Raw genomic sequence first — 16,847 nt, 5'->3', positions numbered from 1 at the left:
ACCGACCCACCTTGCTAAGGGTGCAATCAAGTCACAGAAAGCCAGAAATGGGCTTTCGGGGTTGTAGTGCCAAAGGAAGGAGATCTGGACATGGCATGATGGTGTAAATGTTAGTACCGAAAATTCACTCATCTTTGAGCTCTATCGAGGACTGGCTTTTAGCACTTTTATCTTCTTTCGTGTGGATGATACTCAGAAGGATGATTTGGACTCAAATATGCTTCTGAGGCATGTGTACGTTTTGAATGGATATTGGAGGAGTCGCTTCAATGAAGAATGATATCCAGCCCGCATAGTGTTTTTAGGCCAGAGTAAGTATGGGAGGCTCAATTCGAGATGGACTGATGACGTTTATGTGTTTCCTTTCCGGAAAGGTTGATTTTTTTTTTATTTTACGAATATTCGTCAAAATTCAGTGAAATATTGTAAAAAAATAACGGAAGATTCGAAAAATATCCTGTTGCTATCAAATTGACAGCGGCTGTCAATTGAGCGCTGCAGTTTGACAGCTCCGAAAGAGCGCCATCGGAAACGGTTTCACACATAAACAACACCCGGCGTTTGTGTGTGATCGTTTCGTAAACAGATCCTTGTTCATCGTTCTCCCCAGCAGCCCTTTGGTAGAAGGCAAAGAGCTAACAAAGATGAGTCGCTCGCTAAATCTTAGCAATTTTCCGCCCAGCGCGGACACCATCGGATTCTCGGCGGTAGGTGTATTTGCTTCCTTTTCTTTGTGGCCCGTTAGTCAAGTTTGGTGTTTTTTGTCCTGTAGCGCGATCACTATCCGGATATAGTGTTCATGCGAGAAATGTTGCACCCTCCAGGGCACAGCCGACGGACGGACAGTACGCGGGATGTAATGGTGCCGGTAACGGAATCACTGCCCAAGCGCATTCTGAGCATCTTCATGGAAATCGGTTTCCTGGAAGCGCTCGGCGAGGCGGCACAATCCGAATCACGGATCATTTCCCGGGCTGCCACCTACCTGCAGCTGATCGGCCGGCGGTTCAAGCAGTACTGGCAGTCGTACCCGTGCGACCAATCGATGGACCTCGTGGCGAAACACTCGCAAACGCGCAACTGGCACAAAAGCACGGTGCGCTGTATGTGCTGGCATCCGCAGTGCTTTAAGCTCGCCGTTGCCACCATCGACGACACGGTTCGCATCTACACGCGCAAACCGGGCGTAACGCCCATTCTTCGCAGCAGTCTGCAGAAGGCAATCACCTGTCTGGCGTGGAGACCGCACACGGGTGGCGAACTGGCCGTCGGTTGTCAGACGGGCGTGCTGATCTGGAGCGTCGATCCGACGAGCCAAATCACGAGACCCCTGTCCCAGGCGGTACATTTACAGCACGGACGCCATCAACCGGTCACAGCGGTCAGCTGGAGCAGTACTGGTGAGTTGCTGGTGACTGCCAGCATCAACGACACGCATCTGCTCGTGTGGAACGTAGATCAACAGCGGTGCGTTCCGATGCATCGCGTAAAGTTGCCCTGTGCGCTCGTTAGCTATGCACCCCTCGGCTACAACATGATCGCCAGTACCATCGGGAGAGATTTCTACCTGTGTACCGTGCCACCGGAACGGGTTACGCGGGTAGGTTGGAGTACGGCCAACGGGTCGTTGCAATCGTTCGCTTGGTCCCGGGACGAAAGGCATCTACTGTTTGTCACAACGGACGATATGCAGCTGTTCTACATGCGGCTATCCGGTTTAAAAAGTAAGAAAATCATGTCCCCAACATCGATAGTGGATAGAAATTAACGCTAAGCCCTTAACAATCTTCCGCAAACAGGCGCATCGTACGAGCTGGCCTTTCCGCTGGTGGATCTGGACCAAAAAACCACCGACGACGGGCTAACGATCGGTGGCAAAGCGCAGTCGATCGCGTGGTGCCCCCAGGATCGCTTCTTGGCCATCTCCTTCAAAACCACGTCGGCCATAGCCATCTTCTTTACGAACCTGACAGGGCTGCAGATCAACATTGACCCGTACTGTCTTATATTCGGTGCCGGTGTCGAGTATCCGTCGTGCATGTGCTACCAGGAAAACTACCAGCAAGAATACAACACGGACGCACAGTCCGTGCTAACGATCGGCTGGTCCTCCGGTCGCATCGAGTACTATCCTTTGTAGTGTACGCGCCTGGCATGACGAAGGGAAGGAAAGTTATACTAAGTAAGTCCCAATGAATTGTTAAATATATGAGCGAGAAGCATTTTTTCTATTCTAACGATCGTTACCTCTAGTCGAATGTCTGCTGCAGGTGTGTATCGAAAGAAAGACTAAGTTGTTTGGTTGTCATTGCGGGACGTACTCAGAAGATTGTGTCCAAAGAGCTAAAGAGAATGTCGACATATCTTGGTTGCAAATTAAGCGGAATTAATATGTAGCTTCCCTTGAAACAATAGATATCACCTGTGGTTGCACCGTATAGCAACCCATTTCATGCATGATCCTGCGAGGATCATACGATGATTCATGGTAGGATGTGAAAAGGAAGCAAAGCCACACCGCCATCTTTTTCCGTATTTTACCGAGGATTGCAATTCGTTCTGTTTAATGGTTGATTTTATATTTTGGGATTCTCTTGAAATAATCACTAACTTATGTGAGTGAGAATATTGCATACATTGGAAGAATTTGTTCACTTCCTTGGAAATGCCTCTAACATCGTTGCATTCTCGTAAAGAGAGCTCAACAAATCGCACATCTTCATGCAGCTATCAGGATATTCTTTACCTACATAATTTATATCGTTTGCGTACAATGCTCCTTTGGATTTGACGAACTCGTCCATTATCGCTTCCGGCTGGGATCTTTGTAGTTTTTAACATGGCGGCGGTCAATTCTCTTCGGTGTTTAGCATTACCGCGGTTTTCCAAATCAATTATATTAAGGACGGAAAGCACACAAAAATGACTCCTCATCGATGTTGAAAATGGAAACGAGCGTGCATTTATCAAATCGTACCTGCTAAAGATCATCGGTCAGACCTTGGCAATGAACCCTGGGCAATGAACGAAAAAGTGTTCAATAACTTCCTTATGCTAACACACCCTTGTGTTTTTGAACTCTACAATTACCTCTTTTAACGCTTTATAATCAAAGAAACCCCTATTAAACTGTAACAACATACAAATCAACCAGATGAACAAATTTAAAAATTTGAATTTGTTGCCCGCTCACACATGTCTAGTGGTATTGGTGGACGCCTCTCGTCTTACGATCTAACTCCAAGTGAACTGCGGAGTATAAACACCAACCCAGCTTTTCAAATGACAGCACGATTCGTTTGTTTGGTCGTTGATGTTTTGTTTACATTTTGAACTTGATCCTGTTTTGCAGTGTGTGCTGATGAAAAGTCTGGCGGCTTGAAGAAAACTCATCGTTGCCCCAATGGATGCGGACGTTTTATCTGCGCCGCAAGCTTCCGAAGAACGCCAGAAAGGCAAATGGAAGTACTATGCCGACAATTTTAACCACTTGTGCCGGCTCTGTTTGTCCCAGGAAAGGTTGGTCGCCATCTACTACAATGTGCAGGGACGGAATGCATACTACATACGAAATTTCGTAAAACTGGCCCTTGATTTGCTTAAGATAAAGGTAAGCTTAACGTTTTGCTGCGTAAACGCTCACTCTACGGGTGCTCTAATGTATTCAACCCCCAAGCAGATCAATAAGCACGATGCGCTGCCGAACTTTCTGTGTGAAAAGTGCGAAAGAAATCTGAACATTATAACAAATTTTAAGCGAAAATGTGACGAATCGATGAAGCTGTTGAATGGAATTCGCGAAAGCCGATCGAGGCGAGATCAGCTTGATACACCAGCGAAGGCCAAACGAAGAAGGAAGGCTCCTACCAAACGAGTCAAACAGGATTGTGCTGATATTTTAAAGAAGGTACCGAGGAAGTCTAGCATTTGTGTGGTTATTGCATTGATTAAACTAATCCGTCTATATTCGTTTGCAGCTACCGCAGGAAATTCACGTCGAAAAAAAGGCTGTGAGTCAAAATCGGGAAGTTGGCCACGATAGTACCGATATTGCAGCCAGCAGGGAGCTTACAGAAGAACTGCAAAATGATAGGCTTTTGGGAAGTACGAAGGAAGACGAACTACTAAAAGAAACCCAACCTCCAGAACAATTGAGCAACAACCTACAAGCTGCTCACTCGGACGAGGAAATAGAATTCATCACGATGGACGATTATTTCGAAGTACAGGAAGAAACGGAGTACGTCATAGACACCACCCATATCATCCAGCGCAAAGGTGACCCATCCGGCGATGGTGCAACAGCCAAAGAAACGAAAAAACCACTCCCGAAAGAGAAGATCGTGTGTTCCGTGTGTGGCACGAAAGTGAACAACATCAAATCGCACATGGTCATCCATTCGGCTCGGGCACACAAATGTGACCAGTGTCCGAAAAGTTTCACCTCACGCAACAAGCTACAATCGCACATCAACGGTGTACATCTGCGAAAGCGTGACTTTAAGTGCGACATTTGCAACAAAGCGTTCCTGGAGAAGAACAATTTGAAAGGCCACTTGCGGATACACAGCGGCGAACGGAAGTACGCGTGCAATCTGTGCCCGAAAACGTTCCTGTTTGCGGGGACGTTACGCTGCCACATGCTAACCCATACGCAGGAGAAACGGCACGAATGTGAGGTGTGTGGCAAGCTGTTCCTGTTGCGCACGACGCTTAACAAACATTTGCGGGTACATTCCGATGAAAAGCCACACAGCTGCAGCGTGTGCGCTAAGCGGTTCCGGACGACGACCCATATGGTGGTCCACATGCGTACGCACACGGGCGAGAAGCCGCTCAGCTGTCGCATCTGTGGCATGAGCTTTGCGCATCACAAGGGCCGAAGTGTGCACATGAAGACAAAGCACGCACAGGAGCTGGTTGAGCAGGGATTGATCGACGATAAGGGTCATTTGAAGTGTTAGCCAATATCAGCTACGGAATAGTTTTACAAACCAATCCCAAATCTGAGTAGATGTGGGCACCATTGATCTGAAAGGCTGCTATCTTTTCACGGGTCAAACGAGCTTCTACTTCCCAAGTAAGTAAGTGTGAAGTGTGAGAAAGGTTTACTAAGCGGGATCTCAGCAAATATAGGACAATGTCCCTCTATGAGAATAGGGATCTCCCTTTAATTCTCGAATGAACTATATGAGAATCAATGGGACGTGTCCTGAGAAGTAGAGGAGTGCTGCTACCTTGCCACGATCGTGGCTTAGGATAACAAGTTAAATAGCAAACTCCTTCTCTTGGCTTGTACAGCAGATAGTCGAATAGTCGGTTCTTCATACTGGTAAACTTTGGAATTGGTTAACTCCTGTGGACCATGTCGAATCCCGGTCCGGATCATCCCTGAAATACCTGAGTATCCAGCTACGGGAAAAATCAAGTCAAGGAAGCTAGATATGGCAGGCCAAAACCTCCAGAGCTTGAAAAGTGGCAATGTAGAAGTAGTAGATGATGAAGAAGAAAATCGGACGCCATCTTTGAGCGTCGAGTGCTAAGGACTTCCCGCATCGTCAGAATGTGTGTGTGTGTGTGTGTGTGTGTGTGTGTGTGTGTGTGTGTATGGTGTGTACCTTCCATGTTGGTAGCTGGAAAGTCACTAGGATGTGAATTATGAGGCAAAAGGTGCACATCGAGCTAGCTAGCTGAATCTATTGAAGGGCTATGGCCTCCATGGGCCTAGGTTTCCTGTAAGCGGATCGCGGAAGAAGAGTGGACCAAGACAAAGAAAATTCATCGTAGGATAGCAATTAATGGCCAGAAGAGTAATTGTTTCGAGTCCTTGACGAATATCCCTTAACCCTGCCATAGACAGAACAACATTCAAGTTAAAACTGCCGTGCGATATTCCAGCCAGACAACTTGTTCCCTTTCCGCATCTCTCTTGCCACACAAAGAACCGTTTGTGGTAATTAAAAAGTTACACACCTATTAGAAATAAAAGAAGAAGCGCAAGAAGCTAAGCTTGCATGCAGAATTGGATGAATAAAATCCATTTCGGCGAGCAAGAAAAAAAAAAGACACGGTCCACTTGCACCTACCAATACGACGACGGTAGTAAAGAAAAGAGCAAAACAAACATAGAAATAACACAATACGCACACAACCACAACCAACTGTCATCTGCGGAGCACGATTCGAAAGAACCGAAAGAAGAGCATGATGACTGCGGCGAAGCAGAAGAAGCATCGCAGCGCTCAACCGGTTTACGGCGACGACGGAAAAGAAAAACCGGTGTGTGTCCTTTTCAGTTCTCCCACTGCCCGGCTGCCACGAGAACGTCCTTCCCGTTTTTTCCTCGGCACAGGCACTTCCAACAGCTCTGTTCGTCCGTGCAGTGATTTTAAAGTTTGAATTGAAAGAGACGCACGACTGTTTGAAGGCCTCATTGCGCGGTTACCAGCTCTCCTATCTTGAGCATATCTTGCGTCTTGTGATTTTTGGTGGAACGTTCGGGAGTGGTCCGAACCGATTGTGAAAGAGCATCGAACTCGAGGGACGAACCAAGCAAACCAACTACCTCCAGATACTGTGGCACCTCGCCGTGATAGAGATAGTGCTGCTAGTCACAACAACGGTCTTCCGCTTTGTCGCGAAGTAGTGGACCATCGGCAGGTTAAGGTCACAGCACACCGGTAAGCCACATTACCACCGAAACAAGCGGAACAGAATGGCCCAACGAGCCCTGAGGCGTGTGTTTGTGTACGGGACGTTGAAGCGCGGCGAACCGAACCACCATTTGCTGGCGAATGCCGACAACGGGTATGCCAAGTTCATCTGCAAAGGGTCGACGAATCGGCGGTTTCCGCTGGTGGTCGCCACCCGGTACAACATACCGTTCCTGCTGGACAAACCGGGCACCGGCAGTTACGTAACGGGCGAGATCTACGAGGTGGACGATCCGCTGTTCGAGCAGCTGGACGTGCTGGAGGACTACCGGAAGCTGTACGATCGGCAGATCGAGGACATTAACGTCGGTATCGAGGGTGGCAATGTGCCGTGCTGGCTGTACCTGCTGCGCAACTGCCCGGACCGGTTGCTGAAGCTGCCGATGCTGACCGAGTACCGGAATACGCTCGAGCAGCCGTACTCGCGCCGTCCCCCCGGGAAGGTGAACATCTTCGAGGAGTTGCTTAAGGGCGATGAGTAAGGGTGGGAACGACGGTGGTTGTGTGGTTGGTGTGGTGATAGTGGTTGGTGTGGTGAGCGGCCTGTGGATAAATATCCCTGTTTTTTTAACCTGTTGCATCCTATGAGGATGCAAAAGTTACTTTTTTTTTTTGGTACTTAATGTTAGGTGGCGAAATGTTATGCAGATGATAATAAAACAAATGTCAATTGATTCCGAAGTTCCAAAAGCCAACGTCAATGTATGGCCATACACGTAGGCCCCGGAAGGAGCCCGGTCTGTGGTTGCTGTTTGCCAACAATAAAAAAAATCTAATTGTTCCCGTACGTTGCAAAGCTTTCGCGTTTCAAGGCGTGCTTAGATTGTAAAGCGCCGAACACAAAATTATCTGTTTCGGTCACATCGTCTCAGTTGATAATGCGATTCGTCTCGTGAACACGGTTAGTGTCGTTTCGCAAACTTATCACCATTGCGGGTCAGTGCGGTGCGGTCCTCTCTTTCTGTGTTTCACTCAACGTTTAACTTGCGCCCAGAATGTCCACCACGTTGCGACGCGTGTTCGTGTATGGAACGCTCAAAAAGGGTGAACCCAACCATCACTGGCTAACGGATGTGACGAACGGGCAGGCACGGTTCATCGCCAAAGGTCGTACGACCGAGCGGTACCCGCTCATCATCGCCACCCGGTACAACATTCCCTTCCTGCTGGATGTGCCCGGTAAGGGTCACTTTGTGGCGGGTGAAATTTACGAAGTAGACGACCGCATGCTCGGCCGGCTCGATGTCCTGGAGGACTATCCCAAGCTGTACGATCGCCGACCGGAAATGATACGCAACGAGCAGACCGATACCGCGGAAAGTTGTTTGATCTATCTGATGCGAAGCTTTCCCAAGCGTTTGCTGGAAAAGCCCCTGCTGGAGGAGTATCGGAACAGTCCCGAGAAACCGTACGTGGAGGCGGATGATATCGTGTTCGACGAGTGAGAGAGGATCGACGAGGCGGAAGAATCTATGGCTGGAGTTCTAATTAACCGTTCGACCCGGCAACAGCAAAGACGCAGAGAAAACGTGAGAAAGAAACGTCCCGGAAGGCGATCACAGCCATGCAAGTCGTTAAACGTTGCCGAAGGTCATACGTGTGTACTTTTGAGACGTTGTAAAATACATTTACTACGATAAACCACTTCCGCTGTACGAGTGTTTGTAAATAGAACGAGAACGAGATCTAACTGCTTGGATGAAGCTCGGAAAGCTTAATGAGATTGAAATAACTGGGACTATATTTAAATGTGCCCTCGTTTGATGGCAGCAGTAGCCGGAATTTAGCCACTTTTGTATGAGTAAATTAAGCAATTTACCCCGATTCGTTTTGATCTTTCCTGATAAATGATCAAAATATTTCACATTTTAGATCACATTCGAAGGGATGTAACACTATGGAACGAAATGCAGGATATAGTAATATGTTATTAAAATTTTAAAAAAATGCGAGAAGGATAAATGGCGATCCGTCTCGAAATAATGCCAAACTTCTCCAGTTGGATTATTCCAGTTGGAAAATAGGAAATATCTAGTCTAGTTGGAGCAAGCGATTGTTCGATCGATCAATAACGTTTCCAAGCAACAACTCTCGCCCATAGTCCGGGTTTGACAGTTCGTGTTGAATGTTTACTTGTTTACATCTTTGTTTTCCTCCGTGCGGGCGCTTGCAAATTTCGGAAGAAAGTGAAATTCTATGCACTTGAGAACTGTTCCGCTGTGTGCTTGAACCGAAAATCCGCAACATAATTGCTTGGTAATAGTAACATCAATTGCAAAACTGTGTTCACATCGAGACGAAGCGGCGTACTGTTCCGTTGTGCAAAAGTTGCCACGAAAGCTACCACAGCGCGTTGCATTTGTGTACGCAGAGTGTTTGTTTATCCCTTGCTGCGATACACACTTGCGTCGTGTGCGTTGTCTAAACAATCGAGAGCGTCGTGTTTCATCAACCGGCCCTGCCTCCCCCAACCAGTCCACCACCCATCGACCACTCCCCGGCCAAGTGCAACAAGTAGCCAAAAGGGAGCCGTGGTACAAGAAGCGGTGGGCCCCCTATCTTCGGGAGCTGGCGTAAAAATAGCATTTTCCGTTCGTTCGCTTCGTTCGGGACGGGGGTTTCGTGAGCAACGACGCAGGCAGTGACAAGGTCTTTCTGACTGCATTCCCATCTTGCTGAACCACCACAACACAGGCACAACACACGCTAAGCATCGCATCGGAACATCCCCCCCTCTGCCGCTGCTGCACCAAAACACGCTGCTGTGTGGGGAAGCGAGGACGGTACGGACGTGTCGTCGCGTAGGTTTTCGGTTCGTGCGTACACACAGCACCAGTCGGGAAAATTACGCTGTGGCAAGTGGTTCTGCGGCGCACGATTATGGTGGGACAGCGAAAGTTTCAGCTGAGCGAGGTTGCCGCCCTCCAGCGGGACCATGTGAAGATCCGCGATCCGGCCCGCGTCGAGCTGATGCTGAACGAGCTGGTAGTGGGCGGCACAGAGAAGCTGCAGGTGGTGACCGATTTCGATTACACAATCACCAAGCAGCGTCTCAGCAACGGCGAGAAGGTGCTGACAAGCTTCGGCATGTTCAACGAGTGCAAATCGATCCCGCAGGACGTGATACTGGAGCAGCGCAACCTGTACCACAAGTACCGCCCGATCGAGATCGATCCGCACATGGAGCACGAGGAGAAGGTGGGCTACATGATCGAATGGTGGGCCAAAACGGGCGATCTGCTAAAGTAAGTTCTGTTGCCGTTATTGACCAAACATACGCGAAGGGGGGGGGGGGGGGGGAAGATTGCTTCCAAACAGGCAAACGACAGCGAAGCTTATCAGAGCCGGGGCTTAATTTCAGGCTCTGGGCTGGTTATCTGCAGCATCAATCACACATATGCAATGATTGTTTTGGTTATGCTCAGGGAACGGCGTGGCCATTGGTCGCGCTATCGATTATAAGCAAAGGTTGACAGACTTCTTTGTCCGATTGTTGATAACGAGGTCGAACAAACTGCGAGACACCGTACAGTTGTTGCCGTTGCTATAGTAATGCCGATTGCTTGATTTCCAGTTTAATAACATTTTATAATACTATACAATGGCTGTCTTCAGACAAATCGACGTGCATTATTTTGGAAAGGCTTAACTGCCTTCAAATAACAATATATACTATTGTTTTAAATAAAACACTAAACTGGCGTGTCCTATTTCAGAGGCTTCAAGCTACCCCAGGAAGACATCGACGAGGTGGCCAAACGGTACAAAGACGGGCTGCGCGATGGAACGCACGATATGTTCAAGGAGCTGCACGAGCTAAACGTACCGTGTCTCGTCTTTTCCGCCGGACTCGGCAACTGTGTATCGTCGGTGTTGAAGCACGCCAACGTCATGTACCCCAATGTAAAGGTAAGCAATGCGCTGGTGATCAAGTTACAAGCGTTGATAATAGTAAACGAGATCACTTCGTTATGCTCATCCCCCCCCTTTTTTTCTTCGCTTATTTTACAGCTAGTGTCTAATTTCCTGCAATTCAGCGAAAATGGGCTGCTAAACGGTTTGCAGGACCCAATGATTCACACCTTCAACAAAAATGAAACCGTCCTCGACGGTACCGAGTACTACGAAATCGTGCACTCGCGGGACCACGTTATAGTGATGGGCGATTCGTTGGGAGATGCCGGAATGGCTAGCGGTGTGCCATCATCGTCACACATCCTAAAGATAGGCTTTCTTTTCGATCACGTACGTTCTGCAAGACGGGTAACGCTGGTGCTTGTTTTAATATTATTCATTTCTGTTTAGCCGGAACTTAATCTACCTCGATACATGGATGCGTTCGACATTGTGCTGGTGGACGATCAAACGATGGACATCCCGAGAGCCATCGTGGACATGGTGAGGAAGCAATCGCACGAGTAGTGAACGCCGCAGAACGAGAAAGCACGAAATTGCATTCGAATGGTTGGTTGCATAGTTTCGGTGGTTCCCTTTTCGTTGAAACGCGACCATCATCATCACAACGCCATTGTCGCTGGAGCGACCGGCACCGACATCCGGCCTTGGTTGACTTAATTACACAACAACGTTACTCCACTGCCGAGCATACGTCTTACATTAATGTGTTTTTATTTTTTACTTTTTTGCGAAGGACAAACGTTCCTTTTGTTTCACTAGAGTGATTGTGATCCGTTTTTGCCAGGGAGAAGAGTTTGGTGTGTATCGATAAACTTAACCGTTGTTGCTTTGGTTCCGTTTTGTTAACGACCCCGTACTTTACTGGCATCTTGCATTAGCATATTCGAGTGTTACAGCTGCAGATAGAACTTCCGCTCGGAGTAACATTCGAATTTAAGCAAAGAAATATAAACTTCCCGGACAAACATTGTGCGTGTGCGTTACGACGTGTGTTGTGTGCATTATTCAAAAGGCAGTTTGCGGAGTAGCAAAAGCGGCTTAAACACGGTGCCTACTTTCTCCTGAGTGCGTTGTCACAGTTCGTCGCTAACGGTCCGAAATACCTGCACGCGTGGTCGAAGGCTTCAAGAAAAGCTATTGTATGATAATGTGTTGGATTGGGCTATTACCTCACGTTTTGTAGCCAAAACAAGTGAAGGTGGTGTACGTGAAAAAAGGTAAAATATTACTACTGAACACGGCTGAAGACCTCGTACACAAGATTAAGAAGTGTATGCTTAACTTAAAGTGACTATTTTCTTTTTGAGCTTAATTTGTCAACCCTTCACTCATCTTCCATCAATTTTCACTTTTTCCATAATCGGTTCATCCAAAAGGTGTTTTGGTTTTGCTGCATCGTTAAATAGGAACATAATATGTGTGGTGTTGGTACTCTCCGCTCCCTTTTGGGTCTGTCCAGTATCACTTCCGTTTGCTTTCCGTGGTTTTTACTGCTGCTTCAAACGCAGAAGGAAGTTCGACACACTTGACCCTGTTTGTTTACAAATCGCGAATCGATCTTCGTTTATGTCAAAATCATCTAGGGCACGGAAAATCGAATCCCGGATAATCGAGCACAAGCGGCTTTTGTAAACAAACAACAAACACGTTCTGCCGCTGCAGTGTACTTTCGATTCTTGTGATTTTAACGATATTATATCACTTATCTTTTAAATGTCGTTATTTCCCGCGTACAACACCGCCCCGCAGGCATCAAAGAGCGAATGTAAGTTTAGTGAAATGTTTAAACTTTTAAGCGAACGACATCCCCAGTTCACACAGCCATTCTTCTCTTCAATAATAGCAGCTATTAACAGCAGCGCACCATCCGAACTCGCCTGGCTTACGAATCAAAGCTTCATTCCTTTTGGAGCGTCGATTGAACATGACGAAACGGAATCCGAACAGTCCGCGCTAGAGGACAATCAATCGGGCAAAGTCGATACCGAAAGGCACGACGATACGGAAGCCAAACCAGACCGAACTGAACCTCATTCATCGAAGCGTCACAAAAGCAAACACAAAAAGAAACACAAGAAAAAACAATCTAAACGAAAGCGCAGCTCTTCTTCCTCGTCTGACGGTACGGCCGAAGAGCATGCAAATGCAGCTTTAGCACTTCCGGCAGCTGGTTCCACCCATGTTTCCGAAGCGGAATACTACACCGATGTGGACCCGCTGAAGATTTATCTCACCGTTGAGAAGCTGCACCGACCCGCCTGCCCCCGGTATCGTTTGGGAACGCTAAAAGCACTCGGAGCACGTACCAGCAATTCGGATGGCGGAAAAGACCGTTACAAGCGTTACTTTAGAGCGGTGAAAGCGAAAGAACGTGACCATAGCAACGCAAGTAAGGTGGTGCAGGAAGAAATATTTGCCCGAGAAGCGGAATTGGAACGTTCCATCCGGGTGGAAGAAACGGTGGACAGGTGGATTGAGCTGGTGCGTTTTCGACAGGATCATCCGATCCATTTCGATAGCTACCAGAACCACAAGCGGGAGCTTTCGCTGATCGAACGAGCGCGCCGTCATTTTCCGTTCGACGAGCGGCTTTTGCGGCTGTACCTGGAAGCGATTGTGCGCGTACATCCGACCGATACGGTGCTCGACCTAATACGACGCGCCATCACGAAAGACGAAACGAACGTAACGCTCTGGAGGGCGCTGATACGCAACAAGCAGTGTGCGATGGCGCAGTGCATCGTGCCGGATGTGCTGAAACTGTACGAGCGGAGCACACGCTCCCTGTTTATGGCACGGCGTAGCGACGAAACGATGCTGCAACTGTTTCGGAACTGTGCCACGTTCTGTCGACAGGCGGGCCTCTGCGAGCTGATGTTCGGAATGCTGCAGCATGCACTGGGGATGAACGTTAGCGGACAGCGGTTCGGCGGAACGGATGGTTTGTTTGCTTCGCCCGAGCATTCCCAGCAGCTGATCGAGTACGAGGAACTTATCCTGAGGTCGGGCCTACCGATGAATGAAATATGGTTGCGGGTGGAGCTGCTGCGCAGTGCCTTCCACTACCTTCCCTTCGAGGGTGGACGGTTGGCCAGCGATCCACAGCGCATGGTGCTGACGGACGACGTTGTAGGATACGTCTATCCGCTCATAAACAAGGCGTACGCGTTCGAGCTAATGCTTGCAGCGCTAAAGTTGATGAAATTCCCGTTCCCACGGCAGTACGACGAGGAGGAAGCGTATGAGGTGGATTACTCGGAACAGCTGTTGCCACTGTTTTTGCACGTGTTTCGGGATCGATCGTTAGACGGCGAACTGTACGCGTTCGTAAAGCAGCTCAGCGTCGCACCTTCGTACATAAGAGCGAACATTGCCCACGAATCGTACCTGGAGCTGGTACGCAAATGTCTGGCTCTAGCTATTGACCACTTCGAGGGACCGCAGAGTGCAACGTTGCTTACGCTCTACCTACAGCTCGAACGAATACTGGTCTGTGAGGAAAAAGCAACATCATCTGGCTCCGCGGAGAAAACAATCCTCGAGGAAGGAAAAGCGAAACCGGTACGGACGAGGGTGAAAAACCTGCTAAAGCACACGCACAGCTCAAATCAGAACAGTCTTCTCGTGTACGCAGAATACGGACTGTTGGAATACGAAATGTCCGGGCTTAGTGGAGCGTGTAGGAAAATATTTTCCACCTCGGTGCAGGTGTACTGTGCCAGTGAGCAATCCGACCCATCCGAACCCGAGGCGGATAACGATCTGTTCCATCTCGTGCTAACGATGGTTGAACTGTTACTCGCGAATGGGCTTAAGGATGAAGCGATTCGAGCTCTAACGAATCTGGCGCTGAAGAAAGATGATCTTACCTTCGATAGCAATGCGCCACCGACGACAGTCCCTGACACGATTAAGCTTTCCGCACTGCAGAAATTTAGCGATCGAGTTAATCGAGCGGTGCGATACGAATCGCAGCCAGATTTGGTTACCGTCACAACCGTAACCGAGCTTCATTTCAGTCGCAATGCGATGATAAACTCCATCAAAGCGTACGTTACGTATCTCGCGCTCATACGATCAAATCTGTCCGAAGCAACGAAGCAGCTGGAAACGTTCCTGTACCTCTTTAACGATCCCTCCAATCCGCGGCAAACGTTTCTCCGGCAGCAACTGTTCGAGATCTACATTCAACTGTACGAGATCGCGCGACTGGGCAGGAAACAGGCCCATTGCCCACCGACGGAAAACCTTCGCACCTTTCTCGACATCATCGACCGTACGCTGAACGAGTTCCCTTCCAATCTGTACGCCCTGCGCGCGGTGGTGTTTAACGACAATCTTCCCTGGCTACGGTTGCGAGGCGTGCTCGGCAAACATCTCACACCGAAGGCGGTGCTGTTGCTGGTCATTGCTGCCCGGTACCGGGAATCATGTACGGCAAATGGCTCGCTGCTGGAAGAATTCATCCCCACGGAAGCATCACCTTACAAGCAGCGGATACTGAACCTGCTCGGAGGTGTACTGAAATGTTCCAAGACGGACAGTGATTCGGTGCTGTATCGAAACGCACTGCTGTGGAGGCTGTATCTGCGGGAACTGTTCGATCAACCGAACGCACCACCGGGCTACAGTGTGCTGGAACAGTGCCGCAGAACGTTGTACGCCGCGCTCGAGGCATGCCCGTGGAACAAAGCACTCTATCTGGATGGGGCTTCCTGTGCACCGCAGGAACTGTCGGCGCTGCTTGACCTGATGGTGGAAAAGCAGCTAAGAGTGCACGCAATCCCGGAAGAGTTGGAAATTTTGCGCGAAGGCTGAACCAAATCCCATTCTGACGATTACAATCAAGCCGCCCCGTTTATTAACCCCATTTCGTCGATCGGTTTTCGAGCATATGTAATGTAATCTACGCTGAATGGTGTACACTGACGAGTGGTACGGCGAATAGATTTAGGGGGGGGGCCGCCTGACTGAAAACTAGCGTGTGTAGTAGTATCTCATCTTGGCCTGCTACTGTTACGAACCGGTGAATGAGAAAACGTTAAAACAAACAACACATGAGGTGTAAACCAGACATAATTCTAAAAGCGAAGGAAACGCGTGGCTCGCCCAGCGTGCGTTCCCTCTCTACGCGCCCATCTTCTTCTTCAGGTCCTCGTCCTGCGCCGACATGGCGGTAAGCTTTTTGCCGATCCGTTCGTGCACCTCTAGATACTTTGCCACACATCGGTCGATGCACACCGACTCGCCTTTCCCTGTGGAGAGGTGTTGAGAATCGTGACACAAATCCTCCTTTTTTGGACGTTTTTTTTTTTAGATTTCTTACCCAGCTCCGAATCGGCATACTTCGGCGGGATGCACTTTTTATGGCAGGCCTGTGTCATGCGGCTGTACAAATCCGACATCATTTCTATTTCCATCTCCTGCATCAGCTGCAGCTTGGCTTGCTGCGCCGCATTCATCTCGGGCATGTTCATGGTGGGGCTCGTTTAGGTTTTAAATTCACCTGCTTCACTTAACAATCCAGGAAATGGCGTATTGTACTTTTAAATATTGCTTTTGCTGCCTCTGGTCAAGCTTTACCGAACCGAGGTAGATTGTGAACGCGTTTTTTTTCCCGTTCCCACTAAACGTCGAATCGTCGTGCTTCCTTTACTTCGTATTGTCCAACGTTCGATTGACGCATTCGTTCCCGAATTTTCATATTCTCATACCGATTCTTGTCTACCGATTGTTTCGATGCGACGAATGCGCCAATGCCCAGAACACTGATGATGCCCCTGGAACATGGGAAAGGGGAGAAACACATCGTGTTCGTGCGTTGTAAACAACTTTTCTACGCAAACCAACCGCTTTCCAGTGCACTTACCAGCCGATTCCAATCTTTCCCAGATGTCCGAGGCGCATAATCGTGTGAAGCTGGTCGAAATGTATCCGCTACATCAATTAAATGCGTTGAGAGTGAATCTTTGCGTCCGATTTTAACCCGGTATGTGACGAAAGTTCTTACGAAACACTGTAGGCTGAAGCACACGGTTTTGCTCGTATCGTGCAATGACAGATGAGCACATAAATTGTAAACATTTGATCAAGGACATTTAAAATGACAGTTGGCGAAATAAAACAATTCAAAATGCACAAATTTTCGAGAAAAAAATACGATTTTGGGCGGTCATAGAAGTTTAATAACGTTTGAAACAAAACTCAAATTATTTA

At 48.4% G+C, this 16,847-nt stretch overlaps 8 protein-coding genes across 11 annotated transcripts; 6 read left to right on the top strand and 2 right to left on the bottom strand.

The window, feature by feature from the left end:
• The first annotated feature begins 437 nt into the window (after window positions 1-437).
• Window positions 438-2,232, top strand: LOC118503440 (aladin). Its single transcript, XM_036036704.1, has 3 exons — window positions 438-707; window positions 773-1,724; window positions 1,800-2,232. Exons 1-3 carry the CDS (start codon window positions 645-647, stop codon window positions 2,138-2,140), a joined length of 1,356 nt encoding a protein of 451 aa, XP_035892597.1. The 5' UTR covers window positions 438-644; the 3' UTR covers window positions 2,141-2,232.
• On the top strand, window positions 2,067-6,157 carry LOC118503439 (zinc finger protein 37). 3 transcript variants are annotated; one of them, XM_036036703.1, is made up of 4 exons: window positions 2,067-2,182; window positions 3,353-3,610; window positions 3,758-3,907; window positions 3,978-6,157. In XM_036036703.1, exons 2-4 carry the CDS (start codon window positions 3,404-3,406, stop codon window positions 4,962-4,964), a joined length of 1,344 nt encoding a protein of 447 aa, XP_035892596.1. In that variant the 5' UTR covers window positions 2,067-2,182; window positions 3,353-3,403; the 3' UTR covers window positions 4,965-6,157. The 3 variants fall into 3 exon arrangements, with proteins under 3 accessions (XP_035892596.1, XP_035892595.1, XP_035892593.1); XM_036036702.1 differs by having other exon boundaries at window positions 3,680-3,907; XM_036036700.1 differs by having other exon boundaries at window positions 3,677-3,907.
• Window positions 6,158-6,200: 43 nt separating this feature from the next.
• Window positions 6,201-7,500, top strand: LOC118503443 (troponin C-akin-1 protein-like). The gene has a single exon (XM_036036707.1). It carries the CDS (start codon window positions 6,716-6,718, stop codon window positions 7,193-7,195), a length of 480 nt encoding a protein of 159 aa, XP_035892600.1. The 5' UTR covers window positions 6,201-6,715; the 3' UTR covers window positions 7,196-7,500.
• On the top strand, window positions 6,852-8,357 carry LOC118503444 (putative gamma-glutamylcyclotransferase CG2811). Its single transcript, XM_036036708.1, has one exon. The coding sequence runs from the start codon at window positions 7,709-7,711 to the stop codon at window positions 8,156-8,158; it is 450 nt and encodes a 149-aa protein (XP_035892601.1). The 5' UTR covers window positions 6,852-7,708; the 3' UTR covers window positions 8,159-8,357.
• A 461-nt stretch (window positions 8,358-8,818) lies between these two features.
• On the top strand, window positions 8,819-11,614 carry LOC118503442 (7-methylguanosine phosphate-specific 5'-nucleotidase). The gene is made up of 4 exons (XM_036036706.1): window positions 8,819-9,958; window positions 10,430-10,622; window positions 10,725-10,958; window positions 11,019-11,614. Exons 1-4 carry the CDS (start codon window positions 9,594-9,596, stop codon window positions 11,133-11,135), a joined length of 909 nt encoding a protein of 302 aa, XP_035892599.1. The 5' UTR covers window positions 8,819-9,593; the 3' UTR covers window positions 11,136-11,614.
• Window positions 11,615-12,237: 623 nt separating this feature from the next.
• LOC118503437 (nuclear exosome regulator NRDE2) lies at window positions 12,238-15,687 on the top strand. Of its 2 annotated transcripts, none has more exons than XM_036036698.1 (2): window positions 12,238-12,396; window positions 12,478-15,687. In XM_036036698.1, exons 1-2 carry the CDS (start codon window positions 12,345-12,347, stop codon window positions 15,447-15,449), a joined length of 3,024 nt encoding a protein of 1,007 aa, XP_035892591.1. In that variant the 5' UTR covers window positions 12,238-12,344; the 3' UTR covers window positions 15,450-15,687. The 2 variants fall into 2 exon arrangements, with proteins under 2 accessions (XP_035892591.1, XP_035892590.1); XM_036036697.1 differs by having other exon boundaries at window positions 12,475-15,687.
• Window positions 15,461-16,675, bottom strand: LOC118503445 (mitochondrial import inner membrane translocase subunit Tim10). The gene is made up of 3 exons (XM_036036710.1): window positions 16,501-16,675; window positions 15,958-16,411; window positions 15,461-15,886 (listed from the first exon to the last, which is right to left on the bottom strand). Exons 2-3 carry the CDS (start codon window positions 16,106-16,108, stop codon window positions 15,759-15,761), a joined length of 279 nt encoding a protein of 92 aa, XP_035892603.1. The 5' UTR covers window positions 16,109-16,411; window positions 16,501-16,675; the 3' UTR covers window positions 15,461-15,758.
• On the bottom strand, window positions 15,464-16,642 carry LOC118503446. The gene is made up of 3 exons (XM_036036711.1): window positions 16,501-16,642; window positions 15,958-16,411; window positions 15,464-15,886 (listed from the first exon to the last, which is right to left on the bottom strand). Exons 1-2 carry the CDS (start codon window positions 16,536-16,538, stop codon window positions 16,258-16,260), a joined length of 192 nt encoding a protein of 63 aa, XP_035892604.1. The 5' UTR covers window positions 16,539-16,642; the 3' UTR covers window positions 15,464-15,886; window positions 15,958-16,257.
• Window positions 16,676-16,847: the final 172 nt, after the last annotated feature.

The sequence above is a fragment of the Anopheles stephensi genome, chromosome 2 (assembly GCF_013141755.1).
Source record: "Anopheles stephensi strain Indian chromosome 2, UCI_ANSTEP_V1.0, whole genome shotgun sequence".
NCBI lineage: Eukaryota > Metazoa > Arthropoda > Insecta > Diptera > Culicidae > Anopheles > Anopheles stephensi.
Note: the sequence above shows the minus strand (reverse complement) of the source record. Positions and strands in the feature narration are given on the sequence as shown.

Coding starts and splice junctions, on each gene's coding strand:
- LOC118503440 (XM_036036704.1), top strand. CDS start 645: ATGAGTCGCTCGCTAAATCTTAGCAATTTTCCGCCCAGCGCGGACACC. Junction 708..772: donor ACACCATCGGATTCTCGGCG/GTAGGTGTATTT, acceptor TTTGTCCTGTAG/CGCGATCACTATCCGGATAT. Junction 1,725..1,799: donor GCGGCTATCCGGTTTAAAAA/GTAAGAAAATCA, acceptor TTCCGCAAACAG/GCGCATCGTACGAGCTGGCC.
- LOC118503437 (XM_036036697.1), top strand. CDS start 12,345: ATGTCGTTATTTCCCGCGTACAACACCGCCCCGCAGGCATCAAAGAGC. Junction 12,397..12,474: donor GCAGGCATCAAAGAGCGAAT/GTAAGTTTAGTG, acceptor CTTCAATAATAG/CAGCTATTAACAGCAGCGCA.
- LOC118503444 (XM_036036708.1), top strand. CDS start 7,709: ATGTCCACCACGTTGCGACGCGTGTTCGTGTATGGAACGCTCAAAAAG.
- LOC118503439 (XM_036036700.1), top strand. CDS start 3,404: ATGGATGCGGACGTTTTATCTGCGCCGCAAGCTTCCGAAGAACGCCAG. Junction 3,611..3,676: donor TTGATTTGCTTAAGATAAAG/GTAAGCTTAACG, acceptor TCAACCCCCAAG/CAGATCAATAAGCACGATGC. Junction 3,908..3,977: donor GTGCTGATATTTTAAAGAAG/GTACCGAGGAAG, acceptor ATTCGTTTGCAG/CTACCGCAGGAAATTCACGT.
- LOC118503443 (XM_036036707.1), top strand. CDS start 6,716: ATGGCCCAACGAGCCCTGAGGCGTGTGTTTGTGTACGGGACGTTGAAG.
- LOC118503445 (XM_036036710.1), bottom strand. CDS start 16,108: ATGAACATGCCCGAGATGAATGCGGCGCAGCAAGCCAAGCTGCAGCTG. Junction 15,887..15,957: donor GTATGCCGATTCGGAGCTGG/GTAAGAAATCTA, acceptor ACCTCTCCACAG/GGAAAGGCGAGTCGGTGTGC.
- LOC118503442 (XM_036036706.1), top strand. CDS start 9,594: ATGGTGGGACAGCGAAAGTTTCAGCTGAGCGAGGTTGCCGCCCTCCAG. Junction 9,959..10,429: donor AAAACGGGCGATCTGCTAAA/GTAAGTTCTGTT, acceptor GTCCTATTTCAG/AGGCTTCAAGCTACCCCAGG. Junction 10,623..10,724: donor TCATGTACCCCAATGTAAAG/GTAAGCAATGCG, acceptor CTTATTTTACAG/CTAGTGTCTAATTTCCTGCA.
- LOC118503446 (XM_036036711.1), bottom strand. CDS start 16,538: ATGCGCCTCGGACATCTGGGAAAGATTGGAATCGGCTG. Junction 16,412..16,500: donor GGAAAGATTGGAATCGGCTG/GTAAGTGCACTG, acceptor CCCATGTTCCAG/GGGCATCATCAGTGTTCTGG.